This window comes from Corvus moneduloides, chromosome 13, assembly GCF_009650955.1.
Source record: "Corvus moneduloides isolate bCorMon1 chromosome 13, bCorMon1.pri, whole genome shotgun sequence".
NCBI lineage: Eukaryota > Metazoa > Chordata > Aves > Passeriformes > Corvidae > Corvus > Corvus moneduloides.
In genome coordinates this window covers 14,434,567-14,458,332 of record NC_045488.1, presented here as the reverse complement: position 1 = coordinate 14,458,332, position 23,766 = coordinate 14,434,567, and the positions used below count along the sequence as shown (strand labels likewise).

At 41.3% G+C, this 23,766-nt stretch overlaps 2 protein-coding genes across 3 annotated transcripts in view; one reads left to right on the top strand and one right to left on the bottom strand.

Moving 5' to 3' along the window:
• CHRFAM7A (CHRNA7 (exons 5-10) and FAM7A (exons A-E) fusion) overlaps window positions 1–11,715 on the bottom strand; it is a 38,096-nt gene extending 26,381 nt beyond the window's left edge. The window contains exons 1-2 of one of the 2 annotated variants that reach the window (XM_032122819.1): window positions 11,266–11,715; window positions 10,015–10,154 (exon numbers count right to left, since the gene is read on the bottom strand). In XM_032122819.1, coding sequence (XP_031978710.1) covers window positions 10,015–10,154; window positions 11,266–11,320 — 195 coding nt within the window. In that variant the 5' untranslated portion in view covers window positions 11,321–11,715. The remainder of the gene's footprint in view (window positions 1–10,014; window positions 10,155–11,265) is intronic. The other variant, XM_032122818.1, reaches the window with a different exon arrangement.
• Window positions 11,716–20,338: 8,623 nt separating this feature from the next.
• Window positions 20,339–23,766, top strand: part of MYO1E (myosin IE) — a 110,898-nt gene continuing 107,470 nt past the window's right edge. The window contains exon 1 of the mRNA XM_032123012.1: window positions 20,339–20,401. The gene's annotated coding sequence lies outside the window, so the exon portion shown is untranslated. The remainder of the gene's footprint in view (window positions 20,402–23,766) is intronic.

The window sequence follows — 23,766 nt, the reverse complement described above, 5'->3', positions numbered from 1 at the left end:
CTGTGCTGCTGGGATAGGAGGATAGGAGTAGATGTTCATTTTTGGCTTTTTTAATATCTCTTTTTTTTCTTAAAAATTAGAAAACTACAATTTGAATTTTACCTGGGTTAAGGTTGAGTTTGGAGTATGAGATAGAGAGTCAGATTACTTTGCTTAACCTAATTCGGGTGAACTCTGAGGGGGGTTGTTTGTTTTGCCTTTTTTTTTATAACTTGTGCTGTTTGTGTCTGAAAAAGGCCAGCATTTTCTCCACACCAACGTGTCTTACATGCTTTTGCAAAAAGCATTTGCTTTCTCCCCAATTACTTTATATTGCTTTAAAAGAAAGGCAGTTTACTCAGACCATACACAGGTCTCCCCAGATGGATGCAAATCCATCACAGCAAAAAGCTGCTGCAGAAAGAGCATAAAAGAGTGACCTTAACTCTGAGCACACCATCTGTGTGAGGAGCCTTCTTAGGATGTAGGAAAGTCTTTGTGTTCCAGATATGCTCTATTAGGTCTGAGTTGTGCTGCCATTGGCTGCACCAGGGCTTTGTCCTGGCAGTGGGCTGGAGAAGTGGCTTTCACAGAGTTCCAGGAAAAAGAAGCTGAGATTATAAATATGTGTAAGAGCCTCATGATGTACCATTTTTGTTACCATGGGGATGTAATTGTAACAGCAGTCTGTCTTCTTTTTTTTTTTTTTCAGTACATCATTGTTAACAAGAGATTGTATTTAGATATGAACACTTTCATCTTTGCAAAGACAAGCAGGTATAAGACATACAAAATGAGCAGAGTACAGCATAACTAATCACATACACCAGCATACCTTGTGTGAAAAACATATTTTTGAAGAGCAAGTTGTATTTTTCAAGTTACGTTATGAATTTCCATGATTAGTTGTAGGTTTCACTCAGTTCAATTTTTGAATACAGCATAGAGTTTAAAGTGCAGTTAAATTTATTGCAAACATGCAAAGTAATAACTGTGTTCTGTTGCTTTATTTACAAATAAGTCTTGATTCCAGTATATTTTGTAGCAGACTTCTGTTGAGAGGACTGAACCCTGAAATAGGCTCTAGGTGCTGATTACGATTGCCAGTCTGACACAGACAGGCATGTCAGTTCTGAACACGGAATTTGGGAACTACCAACCATTCCACAAGATAAGATCAAACAATAGAGCCCCCATAGCCCCACTCATTACATAGTGTTAAAACCAGAGGGAATCAAAGCCTTTGAACACCGAAATTGAAAGGTCAGGTTGTTACACTTGAATGTACCAGCAGACTAAAGTTGAAGGAAAGTGTGTGTGATTTCTTCAAGGAGAGAAGAGAAAGTTATGGGAGAAAAAAGAGCTGAACCCAAAGCTGTCTCTTCCTCTCCCTGTGTGTGATCGGAGCACACAGCTCCAGCACCAGCCTGCTGCTGGCGTTCATCTATCCTATTTTTGTGAAGTGATAGCAACAAAAATTTCCACACCTGACCAGAGCACATTTTCCATGAGTTAGCGTCAGCTGAAACCTTTGAGGAACACCAGAGCCACAGAGACAGAGGTATCATACACAATCACGAGAAATAGCTCTGTGCACGACAAATGGACATATGTAAAGCCAGCTTCAGAGGATCAGACAGCACAGTGCTATTACTCATTCCAGAGAGTCTCTCTAACTATACTACATCCTACCTCCATCCTTCCAAGTACAGGAAAATTAAGCAAGAAGGAGTTGCTCCAAAATTCCTGTGGTATGTAACACTACCCATTATCTTCAATGTCTTGGGCTCTCTGTTCAATCTAGGATACAGCACAGACATCACCATGGCAATTAAAAAACTTCCTGGGAACGGCAGAGTACAAAACACATTGCTTATCCTGCTGAATGTCTCTGCAACTCTTGACACAGAAGTATTGCTAAGAGGCTTCAATAATTCGAGAAGATGAATCGTATTACAGAGGTTCTAGTTATTCCTTACCCTATGTCCTCTGATAGGCACATTTGAGAGTCCTCTTTTAAGGGTCTTCCTTTCCTGCTTTCCATGAAAATCCATACTGTCCCCAATTCTCTTATATGCCTGTAGAGGATCACTTACAAAGGCACTGAGAAACTGTGAGCTTAGCTGAAAGGAATACTTTGATGGAAATCAACCACATCTCTTGTTTTTTCACAAATCCAGCAAGCATCGACTGAAATGTCAGAACACCTACACGGTCCTTCAGGCTGCTTTTTCCGCAACACAAAAGAGCAAATTCTCCTCTGTGAAAAGATTATTTCTGTCTGTGGGGACAGAGATGGAGTGAGCTCTCCAAAATCCATAAAAATGCTCATCTGAATTTCTTGAGCTCTGCCAGTGCTCATTACTTTTTCTGTCCTCAATCTTGCATTTAGTTTTGGAGATGGTGGGTAAGAGGCTTCATTCTTTCCTTCCTTCCTCTCAAACCCTAAACCGAACACTTGTGTAGTTACTGAGAGAAATTAAGGGGATGCTAAGCACAGAAATGTGCAAACACTCCTGACGGAACGTAACAAAAGCCAATAAAAGTTCAAAGTAGCAGTGCTGTATAATTAAACATGTGCATGGGTCCCCCAACTCTGCACATGGTTATTGATCATCTTCCCTTCAGGGTAGTTTTTTATGAGGAGCACACAAGGAATGAGGAGACAAGATTATAAACCAGGCAAATGTGGCTTCACATCACTACCAGATGATTTGGGAGAGATGAACTGGATGAATATCATATTCTTATCTTGCTGCCAGTGAGCAGCAGCATGGCTTCATGCCATGCTCTTAGTGCTTCACAGTTAGCTGTTGTTGAAGCCAGGGTTACCAGCCTTTTCTTTTTACAAATCAAATTCTAGTTGCAGTAACAGGCATGAAAATGCAAGCACAAGTGAAGGTTAAATCTGAATAGACATTTACTTCAGGCTGCTTTTGGTTATTCTTGGAAAATAAATCTTTTAATTTTGAATAAATTAAAAATAAATTGGCTAACACAGTAAATTATTTAAGTAATTAAAATTCTAAGTGAATTTTAAAAGATTTCTTTTTCTATATAAGTGCTTGTACAAATAGGCTCCCCACTGCCGACCCATTGTGAGATCTTTTTTTTTTAATCTTTCTTTCTTTTCCATTTTTGTAACTCACAGATATATTTAGATTGGGAACAGTTAGATTGTTTAGTAGTCTATTCAGGCAAATACGGTGAAGAGTTCAGGAGAAACTGAAGAATTCACATCTGTATCATCTAAATTTGAAATAATTAACATTTGAATGTTTTTATGTTAATATGCTGTTCATAGATATATAATTGTTTGCTTCCAATCCATTGACAATACTTTGTTCAACTGCTGTCAGCAATATTAGATTTGTAAATGACTGGAAACTTGATAGCATGTGCTTTGCTGAGAGAAAAGCAGACACTGTATCCGTGGGCCTCTGAGAATGCAGCCCTGAGCAGAGACAGAGAAGAGAAACAGAAATACCACCTTGCTTTAGCAGCACTTCCTGCCTTCCCTTGCCATCATCCCCAAGATTGCTGCAGCACATTCCTGCCAACTTGTAGACTCACACAGATCACACTACAGGAGTGGGGCTGAGGCCGTGATGGTTACCTGGGAGTTGCTTTTCCCCACATAAATCACCCAGCCCACAGCATCCTCCCACAGCACTTCCAGAAGCCTTTCCAGAAAGGAAATGGGTTCAGCAGGGGCAGCCACCTGTATTTGAACTCCTTTCATGTTGACATGTTGACACTGCAGTCAGAGGCAAATCAAACCCAGGAGGAACCCAGACAGCTCCCATCTTTCTGCACACAGCAGAAGAGGCTTTCCCAAGGAGCAGCACGTTTATGGAGCGTGTAATTGGTCTGTGCAAGTAGAGACCAAGCCACACACACAGGGACAGGGCTCCTCCTCGGCTGGGGCTGAGGCCATGGCTCTCCCAGGAACATGGCAACAGGGAAACCATTTACCAGGCACACAGGGCTGCAAAGGCTCATCAAGCACTTGTACTTTAGGGAGCCACATCCTTGGCCAGTGCAGGTCAGTGGAGCTCTACTAGCCAAGAACAAGAACATTTATGAAGAAAAATACAGGACTTTCAATCTTTTCATACAAATTACCACAGACCATAACAAGCTGATCCATACTGGTCAAAACAAAAGATATGAACTTGTGTATTAAATAGTGACATCCTGTATTGTCTAGTATTTGAACGTGACAGTCTTTTTTAAAAAGAGGAACAACTCTGAATATTACAAGGAGTATATTCATTTCAGTCCCAAACATCTGTGAATTAAAAGCTTTGTATAAGACCAAGTATTAGCCAGATCTGACTCCCAGAAATTACATCTTGCACTGTGATTTTGTTTCATTAGCTGATTAGTGAGGACTACTAATAATTACTAGATAATGTGACTTTGCAGGTTCTGTTGTTCTAGTAAGAGGCCCTGTGTAAAATGTGAAGCCTTTATGTGGTGGGCCCTGTGCTCTACAACAGTGTCACAGAGGAGTCTGTTTGCTAGCACCTTAGCCGTGCTTTTCACAGGAAGGTTACAAGCCTTTTTCATCACAAGTGACAGAGAAGTAGATGTTTAGTCACTTTTTAAGTTAATGGGGCATCCATACCAATGCAGTTAGGAAAAAAAAAAAGAGGCACTGAGTTTTTATGATTCGGGCTGATATTTGTATCACAAAGAATAAGAAAAATGTTTGAGAAACTGCTTCACCTAACTCCTATTAAGAAGAAAACCCACACAAACAGAAAAACCCCAGCTGATTTGTATTACAAAACCGTTCCAAACACCTCTCCTGTGGAACCAGAAAGCAGAATAGAAGTTCTGATTTTCACATACAATGAACATCTCTAATGTCCTCAAGCGAACTATTATGAGGAGGTTTTTTTATAGCCTTTAGTCAGTCCCTTTTTCCTTCCTGCAAACTGTCTTTAATTAGTGTACATTCATTGCTTCCCATTCCAACCTACACATCCTCCTGTGTTTAAAATATCCTTCCAGACCTAACACTGGTTGAGAAGACTAGGTAAAAGAAAGATGCTGACAGAACAGTTTAAAAATCCAGAAGATATTTAGAAGCACAGGAAAGACGGACAAGTATCACAGAAATAAGGTTGCAGTTGCTCTTAGTATATTAATATCTCACCAGAGTAGGGTAGGGAGAGGTGTTGTCTGCTTGTTAAAGTAGATCAATTACCAGAATATTTTAGACTCTTGTCTGATCTGTTCTGCATATTTCATGGAAAAATAGAATACCCTGTTTTCTGTTATAACCAGTAACTTTCGTGGTATTAAACTAACTAAAAATATCAGAAGGCATATCGCAGCACCTTTCCACTTTTCTAAACTCTAAGGAATAAATTGTGGTGGAATGGAAATGGCTGCAAAATAAAAGTGCAAACAGTTTCTCCCTTTAGCATGGCAGGAAAAAAGATCAAGCCGCAAATTAAGAAGAAAATAAAGCTTGGAGAGATATTTTCTAATGTACACAAATGAATGCTAAAATTAAAAGAATAATGCAGATTTGATGAGCTTTTGCCACAGCCGTTGTTTGCAAAGAGGCTGCTGAGGCCTGATAAATAGCTTAGGAACCTTGTTAGCACCATTTTTCAATGAGCCTCTTGATTTTTTTGTTTTATTCATTTTTCCAGATTTAAATTTCTTTTTCTCTTTTTTTTTCTTGTTTTTTTTTTTTCTTTTTTTGGCGGGGATGATGTTTGTTTTATAGTCTGTTTCTTTACAGAAGCTGTTCTGCTTCTTTGAATGACAGCATAATTTTCTTTTCAAAGTTTCAAAATATTTCACATTACTATCTTGCCCAGTGGGTCTGGGGTATTGGATTGCAAATACCGAATTGCAGATCCTTATGCAGAGCCTTTGCAAAGCATTGTATGTAAGTCATTGAAGTCAGCTGGATCACTTCACTGTGTAAAACGAAACAAGGACAAAAGCCCTTGAATATATAAAACTAAGTCATGCAAGTAACCAAGGGCAATGTAGGATAAGCAAACTTTGACTAAGTTCAGATAAATGTAAAAAAGTTTGCATGCTTTCATTTATCCTTTGGTCTGCACAAGTGAGCTGAACAGCCTAAAGGAACAGGATTTCTCTTGAGATTCTGCTCCTGCTCACTACATACAAACAACTATTCAGCGCTTTTCTTTCCCCTAACTAGAAATTTTATACAAAGAAACAGGAGAAACTGGAAAATAAGCTAAAACTGTTGTATAGTAAATTATTTAATTAGCCAGCAAGTGTCTGCAGGAACCATGAAAGTTTCCTGACTAAACAGTGTTATGCAACATAAGTAAGAATTTGAGTATTCATGTAGATAAGTAGCTTAATTCAACTTCCTTAAATAAATTATTAAATGCTGATTCTTCAGCTAGTAAAAAAATTTAACTAATTTATGATCAGATTAGACCAAAATGGTCACACTCATACCCACCAGAATGTTTGTCACCATGAGTCTTGTTGAAGAAGTCACAAGCTAAGATAGTATTGGTCCAGCATTCTCCCAAGTTTTGCAACTTGAATCAGAGACAGACCTCGCTTGGGTTTTTTGAAATACATGACATGTTTAGTGAAGAACCACCACAGGTAGTTTTGCGAGCAGTTTAAGCTAATCTAAAGACCAAGTACAGGTCATGTAGAGAACTGACCCCCCAAAAAAGGACGAGGTAACTCTTACTCAGAGAGGCACTGGTGCAAGCCAAAGCTGTGGGAGCATGAGCCCAGAACTCAGTGAGATCTCTTCCAGTAGCAAAGGCCAAGATCAGCTTAGAACACTCCCAAAGTGCTGCCCCAAGTTCCACATAGAAAGCTGGTAAAAATTCTAGATTCAAACCAGAAAGCTGCAAATCTTAAATACTGAGAGTGAACCACTGACAGCTACTCTAAGAATGAGTTCTGCCACGTGGGTTTGCCAAGACTTCATCCTCTAGTTTTCTGCTATGTTATTCAGAAATATACACACCTTGCTGCAAATGGTCAAGAAATCTAGAATACTTCACCGAAAGTATTTTTGTTGTGTAACCCATTTTACTGAAGAAGAAAAGGTGTCTCATTTTTCTAGAAGTGTTTTTTTAGTACTATTCCCAAGTTGAAAAATAGGAAGTTATGCTTAGATGTTTGGAAAAGTCTACCATGATGGAAGTTGAATACTGAAACAGGCTGCCCAGGAAGGTTGAGGAAACTTTGGCTGTGGAAGTGGTCAACACTTGACACAGTCCTGATAGCATGATCTATTTAAGACATCTTTGCAGTAGGGGAGTGGACAAGATAAACTCTAGAGGCCCTTTCCAAGCTAAAATAAGATTGTGATTTTTCTACTTACTTAGATAGCAGTAAAAATTGAGTTTGAACTATCGCTCTATATCTCAGTGTATTCCAATTTTTCATGTTTGTGTCTCTAAGCAGTCATTTGCAGTATAAATGTGGGACTCTTTAACATTAATTTCTAAGGTTTCATCTTCTGACTTTTGGGGATGAGATACCCTCCCATAAGTTTCTCTCAATTGTATTAACTTACAGTTGATACAGATATGTCTATTGTACAAATGCCAGGCTAGGCACAAACTTCACACCCTCATGCTCACTGCATTTGTTTTTCTATGCCATTCACTATTCTGTATGAGATACAGTAGAGTAGGAACAGCACTGCTGCTGTCTCTATTCTTAGTTTTCCCTCTAAACCAATAGGAAGTGGCTGAATATTCTCCTCTGATACTGTTATTGGGATGGATGTTACAAGAGAAAACAACACTGTTAGAAGGTATTTACCTCTATACAGTGTTTAAAAATGTGGTGGCTGTAATTTTTTCGGGTGTGGGAATTATATAATATCAGTGTATTTCAATAATCCGTTTCTCAAAAATGTGTATGCTGGAAATTTTCCTAAGCCTAAGTTAGGTTAAGATTCCATGCCAGCACTGAAATACCAGACAAGCAGAAGCCAAAGACCAGTTTTATGTGCAGATTGAGGGGTTTCCATGAGGTGAGAAGTAGAGAAAAATATATAGCTTCTCTACATCCTATTCTTTATTTTCACTGCCATTGTACTGAAGCTATGACTCTGAGCAGCCATGCCCATCCATTAGCCCCTCTTCCTCTCCGTCCACTAAGGTATGTCTTAGTCTTTGTCTCAAGATTTTTCTTTTTGAAGTCCACTTTTTCAAACCTCTTACATTCCATTTTGCATCCCATCCTCTTCCACCTTTCTTCCAAATTCCTTTGCTGTGTCTCAGGCCTACCACGTACTCCCTGTCTAAGCACTCCCTTAGTTTCCTAGCTCTCCTCTTGGGTCATGCATCCCCAAACTGCGTTTTTCTCATGCTGCCACTGTTTTTCCTCCCCATTTAGAAACATTTTGTATGATTTACTATGCCAGCTTGCATTCTCATTAGACAATTAAGTAACTATTTTCTAGTGAACTACACTAAGCTGGGGCAATTGGCACTTACAGATCTCTCATTATGTACTGCTGATACTAGCATGCATATTAATGTGCAATACCATTAAAAGAAAAACATATCTACAACCATGGGGTAGAAAATTTCTAGTTTTAATAGGACAGGTTAAAACTAGAAGTGTAAGGTAGGAAACATCTACTGTATTTAGAAAAGATTTCATATACTGTCTCCCTTTTCCTGTCAGCAAAGTCTGAGTGGAATGGAAGAGACTTCACATAAGGAATAGCAGCAACCAGGATCCAGCCTGGCTCAATCTGTTCTAGGAGGGATTTGATGGATTGGCTCTGGAGAGGTCTCACTCCCAACTAGACTCAGTGGCTATCAGCTGAAAAGCCATTAAAGTGAATATATGAACTACAGGAAAGTATGATGGTGACATGTTTTGTTTCTAGCTTGTTAAACCAGTAATTGTTATTGCACATAGCTGTCATTCCCACCAACATTTGCTTCTTGTTGACAATGAAGAAAACTCATTTGTTTAATAGCTTGAAGCTTAATTTACTTCATGGTTGGTTTCTTTCTTTGGCTGTCAATCCCAGATCTCTGAGAAAGAAATGCAGTGAGTTTTACGGCAAGCAGAATGAGCTGTAACTAAACAGCCAGTACAAAAACTAAGGTTTCTGACTGACTAAGGGGGTTTCTTGAAAGGGACATAGGATCAAAAGCGCCCTTTTGAACCATACTAGCCAAGACTGCCAGTCATTGAATACACCCAGATTGGGTAGTGATCTGTGGGTATTTTCCTTTCATTTTGTATGGGTTTTAATTCCATTTGACAGCTCCAGAAGAAATTAGCTCTGTGTCTTGAATTTTAGGCATCTGATGGGAAGATAATGGAATTTTGAGGTTAACTACAGTTTTAAGACTGTAACTTCCTTATTCGCTGTCATAGCTAGTTGAATTCAGTAAAAACAAACACTGTAAAGCCACTTATATGTTGAATTGCATCTCTGTGCTACTGTGACAGAGTGAAGCTTAAATTAGTCATATTTGAACCCAAAATCATCCTACAGTGCATTGTACAAGTACAGCACAGGAATATCTCTTGATATACTAACCAAGTGTGGTTGCAAATACAGTAGCTATTTAAGCATATAGAATGTAGCTATCTTGTCTACATACCAAAAGGAATAACATAACTTGGATTTTGGCCAGGATTTCCTCTCCCCTCCATCTTCCAAAATAGGCAGCTCTTAAGTGACCACCAGAAATCAAGAACTTTGGTTTTGCAAATCCCTCCCAGACTACACTGCTTGTTGGTTCTAAGGACAGTTAAGGATTCCAAAGGCAAAGTGTGCATTTTGAGCTCCCTTTGAAATATTTTGTACTGCTAAAAATGTCGGGAATTTTTGACAAGAGATCTAAGAAAGAGATAAACTGTACTTCTAAGTTTAGTTCTTTAAAGAGGCAGACAAAATTTGGCATTGTGTCTTGAATTATTTGTGCTTTCCAAATTCTTGTAATCTTTCTTTGCTATCTAAAATGTCCTTTCTAGGAAGGAAAAATCCACCCTTTGAAAGAGTTTCCTAGAAAGTTACAGACTTACCACATCCATGATCTGCATGAGGCTGAGAGTGAAATAGACAGTGAGTGGCTGGGAATCATTTGCAACTGGTCGCTCCAATGGATTATAATTTTTCAGCAGCTCCTTGTAGAGCTTCCTTTGGAACTCTCCTTGCAGGGACTCTTTGGGCACAGGAATAAACAGACAAATAATAAGGATTCTACATCAGAAAAAGCTCAGGCATGCTTTTTCACTCCTATCAGATATTATGTATCTATTATTACACCTGCTGCACTCCCAGAAAAATGCCACTGTATTTCAAATAGTTCATTAGCTACTGCAACAAAATCCTAATCACAAATGTTCATCCCAGCCTTTAAGGGGGATTGCCTCTTTGATCAATTCTTGACTGGCCAGGAGCGATACATTCTAAATGCTAATGATGCTTTCTCAATGTATGCACCGTTCAATCCAGCAGCAAGAAGTGATGAAGAGGAAATACAGTACCTGTGATTTGACACCTGTCCTGGCATAGCTATAACCAGAAAAGCAGAGCAGAGATACGGCAGAGGGCATCAGTAAGACAATGGGAGAAAAATGGCCACAGGTTAGATTGAACATCGCTCTCAGGCTGCTTCAGACAGAGAACTCTTTGGGGCAAGTAGTCTCCGCTTTGTTCCCTGTTCATTAAGTGGGGTACGGGGTCCCTGGCAGAGATGATAGGCACTACGTTAATATACATGCTAGTATTCGGGGATTTCCGTCCTTTTTACACTTCAAATCCAAGGAGGATTCTTAGTCTGCCGTCTTTCTGTGGAGGGAAGGAGCAGGTCTACATGACTAGAGCAGAGTAGACCAGGGACAGAGGCAGTTGTCGAATGAAGGGAAATGTGCGACAGGGTAGGAACAGGTGCTCTGGATGTGAGCTCTCCCTGTCCCACTCCAGACGGACTTTCCTTTTCCCAATTTTCTAGTCCTGCACTCCCCTCACAGAAAACCGCAGCCTCTGCTCTGGGGCAGCCACCATTTAAGTCCCTTGACGGAGTTCGCTCCCCCATCCCCACCGTCCGTTTCCCGCGTCCCTTCCCAGCAGGTCCCAGCGCCGGCCAGCCCTCAGCGCGGCCCGGGACGGGGGCGAGCCCCGCCGCAGCGGCGAGGCTCGGAGAGGGGAGAAGGGGACGGCCGGGGCCGGAGAGCCGCCGTGCCGGAGAGGACCCGGGGCAGCCGTCCCCGCCGGACCCACCCGCCCCGCCGCGGCTCCCAGCGCTGCCCGCGGGGCCGGCGCCCACTCACCGCGCACGAGCCCCGCCGCCGCCAGCAGCCACACCGCCAGCTCCTGGAGGCCCATCCCGGGAGAGCCGGCGCCGCGAGGGACGGACACGCCAACAGCAGCGGCGGCTTCTCCCGCCGCCGAGCCCCGCCAGCCCCGAGCCGCCGGTATGGGCCGCTGGCGCCCCGGGCACCTCCGGCAGCTCGGCCCCTTCCTGCGCCCGCACCGGAGCTCGCCCTACGGCGCTGCCGGCCCGGGCGGAGCGGAGCGGAGGGATGCTGACGGCCCGCCTCCGCGCCCTTCCTCTCGCCTGATGGATTTCCCTCCCTTCCCTAATCCTCGAGCGTCTCCGGGCCGGAGGGGAGGGAGGGGAGCCTCTCGCAGGCTGCTGCGGCAGCCGGAGTGATGCGGTGCGGCTCGGTGAGGGGGCCCCGGCATTATAGAGCCGAGAGCGGGGGCGGCCCCCTCCCCTGCCGAGCAGCCGCGCCCGCCCGCACCCGCTGCCCTCCCCGAGCCCGCAGCGGCACCGCGGGGAGCCCCGGCTGCCTGGGGACGGGAGAACTGGGGAGGGGAGCCGGACGGCCGCCCCGGGGAGCACACTCTGCCCGCGCTGCCCCAAAAGCCGAAGGGCATCAGCCCCCCTCACCCTCCACCCTCCTCAGCCCTCCTCGGCACAGGTCATTCTCTTTCGCCATCGGCAGCGGCTGCTGCTGTTGTGGGAGGCGTGAATTAGCCCAAAGGGCAGCACAGTCCCCCGAGCAGGATAACCGCTGCCGGGGGTGAGGCGGGCAGCGGACGGGGAAGGCAGTCGGGATAGGGACCAGGGCAGGGCCAGTCCTTGCTGGCATCAGCCAGCAGCTTGGCTTAGGTCACATCTAGAGGAGGAGGGCAATGGCCAAAATGGCTATTAAATGTCCAGCAGACATGCAGGGCTGATCATCTCAGTTGCTGGATGTTTTGTCTAGATATGGGAAAAAAGCCATGGCCGAGGGGCATTGTGTTTAGTGCTTGACAAACACGTGACAGTAAAATGGTGGCTGAGCTCCTGCCTGGTACAGGTATAATGCGCCACAGTTGGAAAGCAGGCCCAGAAAATTCAGTGCATTTTGTTGATTGTCTGGTTCCCATCTGCAACTCTGAGTGCAATTTTGAGATCATGGATGGGTTTTTTCTTTTAGTCCAAATCCCTGCCCTTCAAATCCAGTTGCTACATTTAATGAATGTCCTAGGCCACTGCACTTAAAAAAGAATGGTATTGAAGAGTGTCATCATTTGCAAGGGGTAACTAAGTGCTTGTTTTTCAAATGACCATCAAACAGCTGTTTATTAGTCCATGTTAATTCTCAGCTTTAAAAATCCAGGTTATCTGTTTTAGCTTAAGCACTGACCTAATTTATGTAGCTACTGTTTAATTATTTTTAAATGTTGAGCACAAAAGCAGATGCATCTTGGGGCAACCTGAATAGTTAACCACATTGGTGCATCATGTGTTTCAGCTGTCACATACAGCAGGACTGAAACCTTCCCCTTTGCAAATGAGCCAGCAAACAACTTCACCAAGGGGTAACGGAAACGAGCAAGTGGTAAAGCTAACTCTCCAAAAGCCAAGTCATAGATGGTGTTTTTTTGGGTTTTGGTTGGTTTTTTTTCCATGAGATACTGACCTTTTTAGACCATCCAGCAGACAGAAGCGAGTTGCTAGGGGAACTCTGTGTTATTTGCAGAAAAAAAAGGGTTATTATTCATTTGTACTTCAACCTTCCCGTGGCAGTGCTCTTAGTATCTGGATTTTTGCCTTGTCTCATTTTGGAAAGAAGACGCATTTTCTTTCCTTCTTCTCCTGTTATCCACTGCTGGTTTGGACAGGTGCCCCAGATATTTTTGGGTGTTCAGTAGACAGCATGAATTGTTCAGGCAAGAAATTTGGAGAGGAGATCTACAGTTCATGGCTGACCTCTACTGTTGGCTCATTTTTTTGCTCTACACGTTTCTTTGTTGACAGTTGCCTTATTCCCTCCCCCATGATGAACACAGGGTCAGCATCCACCACGCACAGCCCAGGGTCTCCAGGGCTCAAAAGGCAAACCCTGCAGGGGATGGTGCTGAAACCCCAAATTCCTGTAGTATAAGCAATGAAATAATAATTTGTAACTATTACTTTGATAAATCTTGATTTATATTTTATTTGTGGCAGTCTTGTTTTCATCCGATGTTAGCAAATTGAATTTTATAGGCACTTCAGGAATTCATCTGATATTCTTTAATAGCAATCAGCACCTCAGCTCCTTGATTAAACTGTGTTCAATCAGGTGCATTCCTCTTAAAGGTTTTACCTTTCAAGTCAGAGATTCTGCTGTGAATGCACACAAATGGCAAGAAAAGGACTTACCTGCTTTCTGTAGACATCCTGGCTAATAAAAGTTAATTTCACAAACATTTATAGATATTGTGTAGATACTAGCAAAGAAAGGTTAACAAACACCATACTGAAGTCCTCTAAAAGCCTTTATTTATGGCGCTGGTTGTCTTTGTAAAATTCTAGTGTTTACACCTCAAAAGCAAGCCATACAGTCTGTGGCCAGCAGAGGCTCTTTCTCTGCCTCCAGGGCCCACCGGTGACAATACCCACTCTTCTCTGAGCTTTGATTCTTCTCTCTGTTGTATGCTATCCGGCCAGATGATTTGGAGGCAGTTGTTTCCTCTCCCTAGATGATAACTTCTTAGACACAATGATGAATGTGAGTCCACTTTACAGGCTGTAAAAACGATTACAGCCTGTTACAGGCTGTAGAAACGATTGTGGGTCTCCCAGCACACCTTCCACAGTTGGATGCTTGCCAGAATATAAACAAGCCCTTAATGTCTGTTTGTGTCTCATTTACATGGGACATAATTAGAGATGGCCAATTGTGTGTCTGTCTGTTTGTGAATAACCAATTGCTCAAGGACACAACATTATGCACAGATCACATGTCATATATTGAGGTCAGGCATAAGAAAATACGTGTGTGGTAGTAGTGTGCATGTAATACTGGTGTGCTGTTTATTGCTTCTTTATCTGATAAGCAAAAAAGTAAATACGTCCTTGTAAAAAACGCTTCACTCAAGTACTATTTCAGGTCTATTTTGAGTCTGAGTGAGGCACAGAGTTACTACAGAAACAGTTACAGGATTCTGAATGTGTCTATAGAAGAGACTCTCATCATGACTGTAAGATGTTTGTTTATACCCAAATACCATCTTCCTAGTTCAGTTTACAAGGCTAATCTCATGCTTTGGTCAGTGAAAAGAGCCAGGGACTGAAGAACATTCAGAATGACTCGTGCAGTCACTACAAGATGTTGCAGTTGCCCAGGGTTTATAATATCCCAGAACTGCAAGGAATATCCTCTTTTTCTCTTTGAACAGATTTGCAGATGAACAAAATCATGCATCTTCCTAAAGTGACGGAAGATGATAAAACAGCCCTGAGATGAGGCTGATAGTGAAGAAGTGACCATCTCGTACTGTATCTATCTACCGTGACTGCAGCACCTTCTGAGTTTGATCTAATTATTGTGCACCTGCAATGACCTGGGGTACCCATATCAGAAAATAATCTGCTTTTCCTTATTTTTCCTTCTTTTTAGAGAAGAAGGTAGAATAGGCTAGGATTTTAAATGGTAGCTTATAGCATGTGTTAGATGCCTACATTTTTGTGAATATTACTCAAATTAAATTACCTCTTGTTATCTGGTTGGGGTTTTTTCCCTTTTTCTTAGGTAGTCCTAGTAACTGCATCTCGTGTTATTAGTTATTCTCTGTTGTTTACTTTGCCCAGTGATAGTCTCAGGGATTGAGAGCGAATATGTGACAAGCTTGATTTTTTTCTGTGAAATGTCCTGAAACATTATATGGTTTCTTTCTTGCAGGAGGTAGCAAGTAGTTTTGATACTGAGTTTCTATTGAAGGATGAATTAGCCATCTGAAATATGGTTAATTTTGTGATTAAACTTTATATTCTCTACACCCTAACTTGAACAGAGATTCACAAAGGCAGTCTCTTCCCCCAGTTCTTAGTTCCTACACCAGTATGTGATTTCCAGAAAATGATCCATTCCCCAAATGATCTTCTGTTGGGAAGGATAAAGAAGAGCACAGACTAGTCTGTTGTTTAAAAATAAGAAAGCTGCTGCCCTGCCACTTTGTAAAAAGTAATTACAGAGAGAATGTTTCTGAACAGTACTCAGATGTGAGGAATAAGGATTTGTCAAATTTGCCTAATGACTGTGTAACTAATGAGTAAGACCTGTGGTCATTTACGTAATGCAAACATGTTTCAGAACTCATACTTGTCTTTTATTACTGTTAGCCTACACTCACATTGAAGTGTGGGCATATTGAACAACAGTGGCAGCACCACTGTGTTACTGTGAATGAAACATCTCAAATGCTATAACTACAGAGATTTCTCAGCATATCTGCCCTACAGGTGTTTTTCTCTGTCCAGAGAAATATCACAGGTTTTCACTGACATCATGCTCAGCACGTTTGCACTTTGATTTCTGTTCTTCTCATTTCAGCCTCTGTCAGGTCCTTCTGATGCATTTTGTAATTCCAGGGCTTGGCATTCATTTCTCAATGACATACAATTCACATTACAGATTCGCTTTGCCATCTTTTTGGATGAGTGTGAACAACAGAAAGTTGACAAAACTGCTTTTCTTCACCCTGGTTAATTTTAAACAACTACATAATTTAGGGTTCACAGAAGCTAATTAAAGTTGACAGGAAATCTGCATTTTAGGCCTACAGCTTTAACAGATCCTCATCTATAAGCATCTGAAGATCAACCTTATTTGTCTTGTCCTAAAGCAACACACTAGAAATTTTTCTTTCCTGAAAAAATTACCATCTGCTGCAATTTAAATAACTAACATGAATTCCACAGAAATGGTCACTCGATCTGTAAAGACCATTCCAATAAGGCCTTTGACCATAAAGCTAAGCTCAAACCCTTTGTAAGACAGAATGTTGTAGCAAAACTGAGAGCAAATTCATTTAAACTTTGGCCTTATAGTTCAGTCTTGCAAATCCAAATTTCTACAGCCAAGATTTCTAAAAAGAAAAGTAGTCAGGGTGCCCTCATCTGCTAGAGAATACTGAATTTTGGCCTTTAGAATCCTAATGGTTAAGTTTCAGTTCATCGAGCACATACATTTTTAATATGGCTTTGGGGAGAAAGAATTTTTAATTTTTTGTCTTGAAATGCATGGATTACAAATTTACAACTGTATTTCTTACCTTGCATAAAACCAGCACTTCCTAATATTCCTTCCTAACTTCTTCTGCAAAGAAAGCCTCAGTATCACTACTAAGGACATCAGTCCAGTCCTTGTATGATTTATTTTAACCAGTCACTGGTGAAGTTAATGTTTTTCAAGCATGTGCAACAACAAACATCATGTATCATCTTCTATTTTAAATGAGATCTTATCCTTTCTCTATAATTGCCCCTCTATACTGGCACAGCACACAGAGCAGCAGCAGAGCTACAAAGGGCAACTGCCCTGGTGAGTCGCTGGAGACCGGGGAGGAGTTCAGAGAGGAATCCAGGGAGGAATTCATTGCTCTCAGCACTGGAGAGTGGCAGCCAGTCATGGCTCAGTGAAAAATGCTGTTTATCTCCAGCCAGCTGGTGACAGTCCTTCATGGAAACTGTTGCAAATGGAAGCATTCAGAGAATGGAAACAAAAATTAATAATTTTTGTTGTCAGAACACAGCATATTTGGAGGCTGTGGATCCTTTAGAGACCGGCAGATTTTCAAAACGCAATTCTTTATTGGACTCAAAGGAACTCTCAAAGCAGCTGCTAGATTGTTTCACTGAGGAAGAGCTGTGGACCTCTGGAGGAGGAACTGAAACTACTTTAAATATAGGGTTTGATGGAAAATTCACGACAAGCAATTCAAAATACTAGATGTGATCTATTTTATCTGAATCCCTTAGAGAAACACAGACTTCATTGGTGTGTTTCTGGAGCACTGAAGACGGGTTGTGGGTTTGCCATGTTCAGGAATAGAGGCCACGTTTTTCCGCATGGGCAGCACGTCATGGAGCAGCCGTGCTCTGATTTCCCAAACATGGCAAATGAAAGCAGCAGAAAGTGCCTGCTGGCTCCTAGGCTTGCTGAAATGGCCAAGTGTGTGGGAGTAGTGGATGCCTCTTCCAGCTGGCCTTCTGATGTTATTGTTTGTGACACAGTCAGGGGGACTTCTCCCTACTCATTCCTGGTTTCAAAGCCCAGGCGGTCTCCTCATTATATCAGCTGCAAAGCCAGTGAGCGTAGGTGGGTGTACCAAGTTTCAGTAGCACAGCTCAGGGAGCAGAGTTGTCAGGGAAGTGAGAAAGCACATCTCAAGCCCCCAGTGCCCAGCACTCCTCTACCACAAGCCCTTGCTGATCAGCCAGAGACCAGGGCTGGTGCAGGCGGGTGAATGAATGTCTTGTAATCACATATTTAAGTAGCAGATAGGAAATACAGCCCTTGGTCATCTGTGATTCATCTCCTCAGCACTGGAGAACCTGACAGAGTAAACGACCGAGTAACAGCCCCAGCACAGATGTCTGAGGAACCATTTCATGAGCCAGTTGGGGGAAGCAATCACAATAGACACATGCACAGAGGGAAGACTTTCCAGCAACAGACCTGCCTTTGATTTTGGTGATAGTTAGCTCTCAAATAAAACTTCTCTCTTTCCAATGACATCAAAAAGGGTTTTTGTTACTCATGGGGTGAATGCAAATTGCTTTCAGTGTATTTTTCTTGAACTAGATTTAAAAAGACCACAGATAGTTCATACATTTATTATGGACAATTTTTTTCTAAAACTTCTTTTATTATCACAGAGAGGATGAAAAAAGGGAGAATGGGGACAGAGAGAGAGGAAGCAACTGTCTGGTTTTCTCAATGCTTCTAATTAGGTAGGAGGATTTTTCAAGCTTGGATAAGCTTTCAGGTATTTGCTTAAGCATTTGTTTCACAGGAGAAATTTTAGACCACTGATTACTTTAATGAGTAATTAGAAGTTTAAAAATATTAGAAAAATAAAGTTAAAATCTGACTTAAAATCTGCCTGCCAATTAGACCAACATATTTGGAATGTTCTCTTATGTTCAGAGAGAATATTGTTTCACACAGCTTCAGGAGTATCTTTTTCTGCACATCTTGCTTGTGCAGATACGAGAAGTGAAATCCTTAATTTTGTAACTCTATTGGTCTTCAGTTTGATCCATTTGCTATGATATGAGAGCATGAGAAAAATTATCACAGTTACCTGAGCCAGGCAAATAAAGAAAGAAGCTTACAGCAGCTTTCTATTTTCACATTTCAAGTTCATTTTTAACCAGGGATGTTTGGATACCCAGGTATCTTTTAATGAAACCAAGCTTTAAGAGATTTTTCTGGTTTTGCTCTATACATAGAACATCTACTTACCTAAAACAGTGTTCCTGCTTTTGCTAATTTACATAAGTAAACCTTAATTTTTAATTGAAGCTATTACTCCTATTAAACCTTTTGGGATGTCTAAATAAAAATGCTGTGTGTCTCTTTAATGGCTGTAATTCAAGGCTATCTTTTTATCATGGTCAAAATTGTTCTTCTGGATTCCTGCTTAATTATGAAGATAATGCAATGTGGCAGGTCAGAGGCAACAATGACATTGCTAATGCCAGGCTGCAAAGATAGCCTGCAAGTAGCTGAGATGGCTTGAATATTTTGAGTAATAATTTAATTTATCTGTTTGTTGATGGATTGTCTGTGGTACTGATTTTTATAATGCAAAAATGTCAATGTTTTCATGATGATGATCCTAAGAAAATGTTAGTACATTTTTTAAAGCACTGCAGTGATTTAGAGTCTGTGTCATACTTTTTAAAGAGATTTTGGTCACCTGGGAGCTTCAGTCTTAGGGGAACCCCATAAGTTTGAATGCCTAAAAGTGGGTTTTCAAAGCAGGTAGCTGCATTTATTCTTGGCAATAAAATAAATAATAAATTGCCAAACTGTATGTGAAAATTTTACCCTACCATTGATGTTAATTTTAATTTTTAATGTTCAAATATTGTGTAACAAATTCATTGAAACTGTTGATTTTGAAAGTTGTGAATGTCCAAGCACAGAAATGCCCAGTTCAGTGGGTTAAAAGGACAGTTTCTGCAGCTCTCCCTGATAGAGTGAGCTCAGCTGAGCAGGCTGTGTGGGAGCCAGGCACAGGTGCTGCAGGCTGCTCGGGGCTCTCTGGTAACAGAGGCCTGGCCACTGACCTGTCGGTGTGATCCTGGTGTTCACTGCACAGCAGCCTGGCTGGGACATGTCCCTGCTCTCTGCTGACCTGCTCTGGAGCTGAGTCACCCCAGGAAATCCTTCTGTGCCTCAGCCATGTCCTGAGCTGCTCTAGGTTTGCTCCCTCCTTTTTATCCTGGTGTACCATTTGTGTGGTCGGTGCATTATATTGCCAGATTCTTCCAGTTTCATTGTAGCCTTTTCCTAGTTTTGAAGAGGAAGTCACGGGATTCCTTCTGGAGGAGGAGAAAATAGAGTTGTTGTGTGAATGTGGAAGTGCCCAGGTAATAAAAGATAGGATTCTGATAGGTTTCCCACCTGAGGGAGACTGACTGGGTTTTAGGATTAAGTGCAGGAACAGAAGAGACAGAGGTGCTCTCTTGAGAGCACTGGCTTTATTACACTGTTGGCTCTCTTTATATGTATATATTTATTTTCTTTTACCTTTTTGAGTTGATCTGGTATCTGCTTAGCTAATATGGCTTACCTTTAGTGAAAGGATTAACTGATTTTTGGATTAAATCTTAGCAATGTTTGCTTTGTTAGGAAAGTAAGTAATTGCAGAACTGCTGGTTTAGGGGTTCTTTTATCTTTTTTGTTTTAATCACATCTGAGAATTCATAGAGCATCTTATTGTTGGTGTTAGCACATATTCAGGTTAATAACTTAGGAAATGTACTCCTGTAATTCATAAACCAGTGAGGATTATTGAGATATTTTCAATGCATCCATTTTCTTCCACAGTGACTGCATAGACCATGAAGAAAATTAGAATCTCCTTGTCAAAGATGGGACTGAGACACAAAGCAAGTTGGAAGAAGATGATGGCCAGGTAAGATTTTAATTTTTCTCTTTGAACATCTTGCTAGAGCCACGTGATCCTAGAGAGTCTTCCTATAGGAAAGTTCCATTAAATTGAGACAAAATAGGATTGAAATGAAGTTTGGTGAAATATTTAGGTTAGCAGAGCTCTCCTTCTCAATCTCCTCTTCATTACTTTAATGATCAGGAATGAGCAAAAGGAACCCAGATTCATTCCAGGCTGTGGTACTAACCTGTGAACTCCCCAGTTTCATTAAGGTGCCTGGTAGGTTCATGTGGAAAACTTGGAGTACGCTCTGGAAGAGCAGTATGTGTGGTGAGACCCAGCCAAGGCAGAGTGGTGAAGAAACACTGGGAATACATGCAGGACTTAAAAGTGCTCCTCTCTCTCCTCTCTTTGTGCTACAGACATCCGTGCCCTATCTGTCTGGAATGTCTTATAGAAATGGATTCAAAATTCATTAGGAAAAATTAGTATAACTGTTGAAATTGATGCTTGTATTACTGGTGGAATTGAGTCTTAATTACAAGGCATGTTTTTGTGTATGGCATAAACTATCACTAGTAAATGGTCATGGAATCATGGAATATCCTGAGCTGGAGGGACCCACAAGGATCATCAAGTCCAGCTCCTGGCCCTGCACAGAGCTACCCCAAGAGTTCCTGTGTGTCTGAGAGTGTTGTCCAAATGCTTCTGGAACTCTGGCAGGCTTGGTGCTGTGACCACTTCCCTGGAGAGCCTGTTCCAGTGCCCAAACACCCTCTGGGTGAATGATGACATTGCAAAGGCAGTGCTGTTTCTAACTGCAGATTATCGTATGTACAATCAATTTCCTGATTTTCTGGATGACTTCTGTAAGGTTAAGCATCTGGGACAGATGCATTCCCATTCCTGAATGCTTTTTGTAAGACAGACCAAAGAATCTGTTCTTTCTATGAGTAAAAAAAAATAATCACTGTCTTTAAAAAACATTCTTTTCCCCTGGGAGAAAGTTTTATTCATCACAAATTGGTTTTATTTTTTCCCCTTATAACAGGCTGTTATTTATAAAAGTTCTTGAAGTGAATCACGGAGTTCTGAACTTTGAAACTCTCTGCAAATAGCAATGAAACTTGCCTTAAGTGTAAATGAGCAGCGATTTAAATATTAACTATCAGTTGATATTTCACATTGCTTCCCACATACTCATTTATAAAACAGTCAAGCTGCAAGCTGTGTAAAAATAGCATTTACTTACTGCTGTGGTTTAATTGAAAGTTTGGTGTTTGAGGATGGTTAACACTGGTACGTGGGAACTGGTAATGACTGTTACTCTTGCTGTGTCATAGCTCTGCTGTGTGGTCTTGAGAGATGACTAAAATTAATGGTGTGCCATTCCCCTAACCTGAATTGTTATAATCCATATCTAACAGCGATACTGTAAAACTGATAATTATTTTATCATACAACAAAATTGTATTCGTGCTTACACATAACTAGAGTGCAGCAAGAACATGTTTACAGCGTTCTTCAGCTTCTGGGAGTTTGAAACCATCAGATTCCACAGTGGGTGAATTAAAGACAGTGGATAACCAGACGCCATTAATATATTAATTAAATTGCCATCAGTAAAGGAAAAAAAAAAAATAGAAGGAAAGACCATTACTTGTCTGGAATACTATTTTACTATTTTGCAATATTTTTGTATCAGTACCAAACTGGGCCATTAATGTCTCTCATATCATTTCTTTTTTCACCTCGTGCACAGGTAGGGATTTGACTGATTGTTACAAGAAACTTTAGCAGGAGTACAACCTGTTCTGGGACTATGAGGTGTTGGCTAATAGTATAATTAAAAACAGAGTTACAGAAAGGTGTCTGACGGCCCAGGTGAGCCAAGTATTTAAAATATATTTTGTACTCATGTGAAAACCAGGTTCATCATGCATGAAGTGGCAAATTTGTTTAGATACAAAATATAAGATGTATTTTAGATGCCACATATAAATATGTGTAGACATTTCAGTATTAACCACTATATGCTTCTATGAGCTGGAGTATACATAAGAGTTGAGGTTGTTAATCATTTGCAATTAGTCACAGTCATACTACTCGACCAGAGAGCCAGACCCTCTGCCAATGTTCCTTCAGGCCTCCCTTGTGCCACAGCCCACTCGTGAAGCAAAAGGCTCTCAAATGAGCATTGCTGGGTGCTTTACTTATTTATCCTTCTACTTCTGAATGACAATTATAATATCTTCTCAGTGAAAGTCTTGCTGTTCTGTCCTTAATGCCATAATATTCCCTTGCACTTTCCAGATGCAAACACGGGTGATTATCTCAGTATACAGATGACTCCATTCCTGTTCCTGTCGCTTAAATCTTGCCTCGAGTCCTCAGTTGTTCTCCTGTAGCTCGGTGAGGACTCTCCAGAGCCAATGACAGGCAGGAGGAGCTTCACAGCCGATATTAAATGTATGAGGGTCTTTGGTCTCTGCCTGGGCTTCGATCTTGTGTGTCAGACAGGTGCCTGACTTATGGAGCTCCTCCTGCTTTAGTGTGCTTTACTGGGAACCAAGCTGTAGTAATGCAAGGGGAGGAGGATTTTTGCCCTGATGTGGTGTTCGCCATATCAAGTTCCTGCCCATTTGTGCCAGGCAGTGCCAGCCTATCCCCAGAAGACCTCAAGGAGACTCACCCTTAACTGAATCTCTGTGTTCGCCCTGGTTAATGGATTTGTCTTAACAAGTGCTGTCCATAAGGCACAATCTTTTGACTTAGTGAAATAATCTGTATGACTTTCCCTAGGGCTTCCTACCTGCTGAAATCCTTTCCAGAGCTGTCAGTTCTTGCAGACAGGCAGTTCTTGCCTGCCTGCCTTTGCCTGACAAGAATAGTGACATCAGGTGGCAGTGGGGCCTCAGGGACAGAACAATACTCAATTCCTTTGTCACCTTTTCCTCATTATTTTTTTAAATTTAACATGGTGTGGAAGTTACTACAGTCTGGGCAACCTGATAAATGCAAATATCAATTTACCACTAGGTAGTTTACTGAAATAAAGGGCACAGAGCTATAGATAATGGGCCCAAACTAGCCCAAAATCTATCAGGAGATTCAGTATCCCACCACTGTGCTCTGTCTCATGATGTCAATATTGGATTTTCCTTATCACCCGTCACTCTGGATAATGGAGATACATTACTAAAATAAACACTTGATAGTATTACACTACTCATTTTTTGTCTTGTTAGTCTACACTAACTGGAAACCCAAAATGTTAAATAATGGTTAAGATTTTGCTATTAATGAAAGATCTTTTCCAAACTAAATGATTCTATGATTCTAAGGTAGCAGTAGACCATACTAGAGACCAGCAGTCCCTTTTGTTTTGC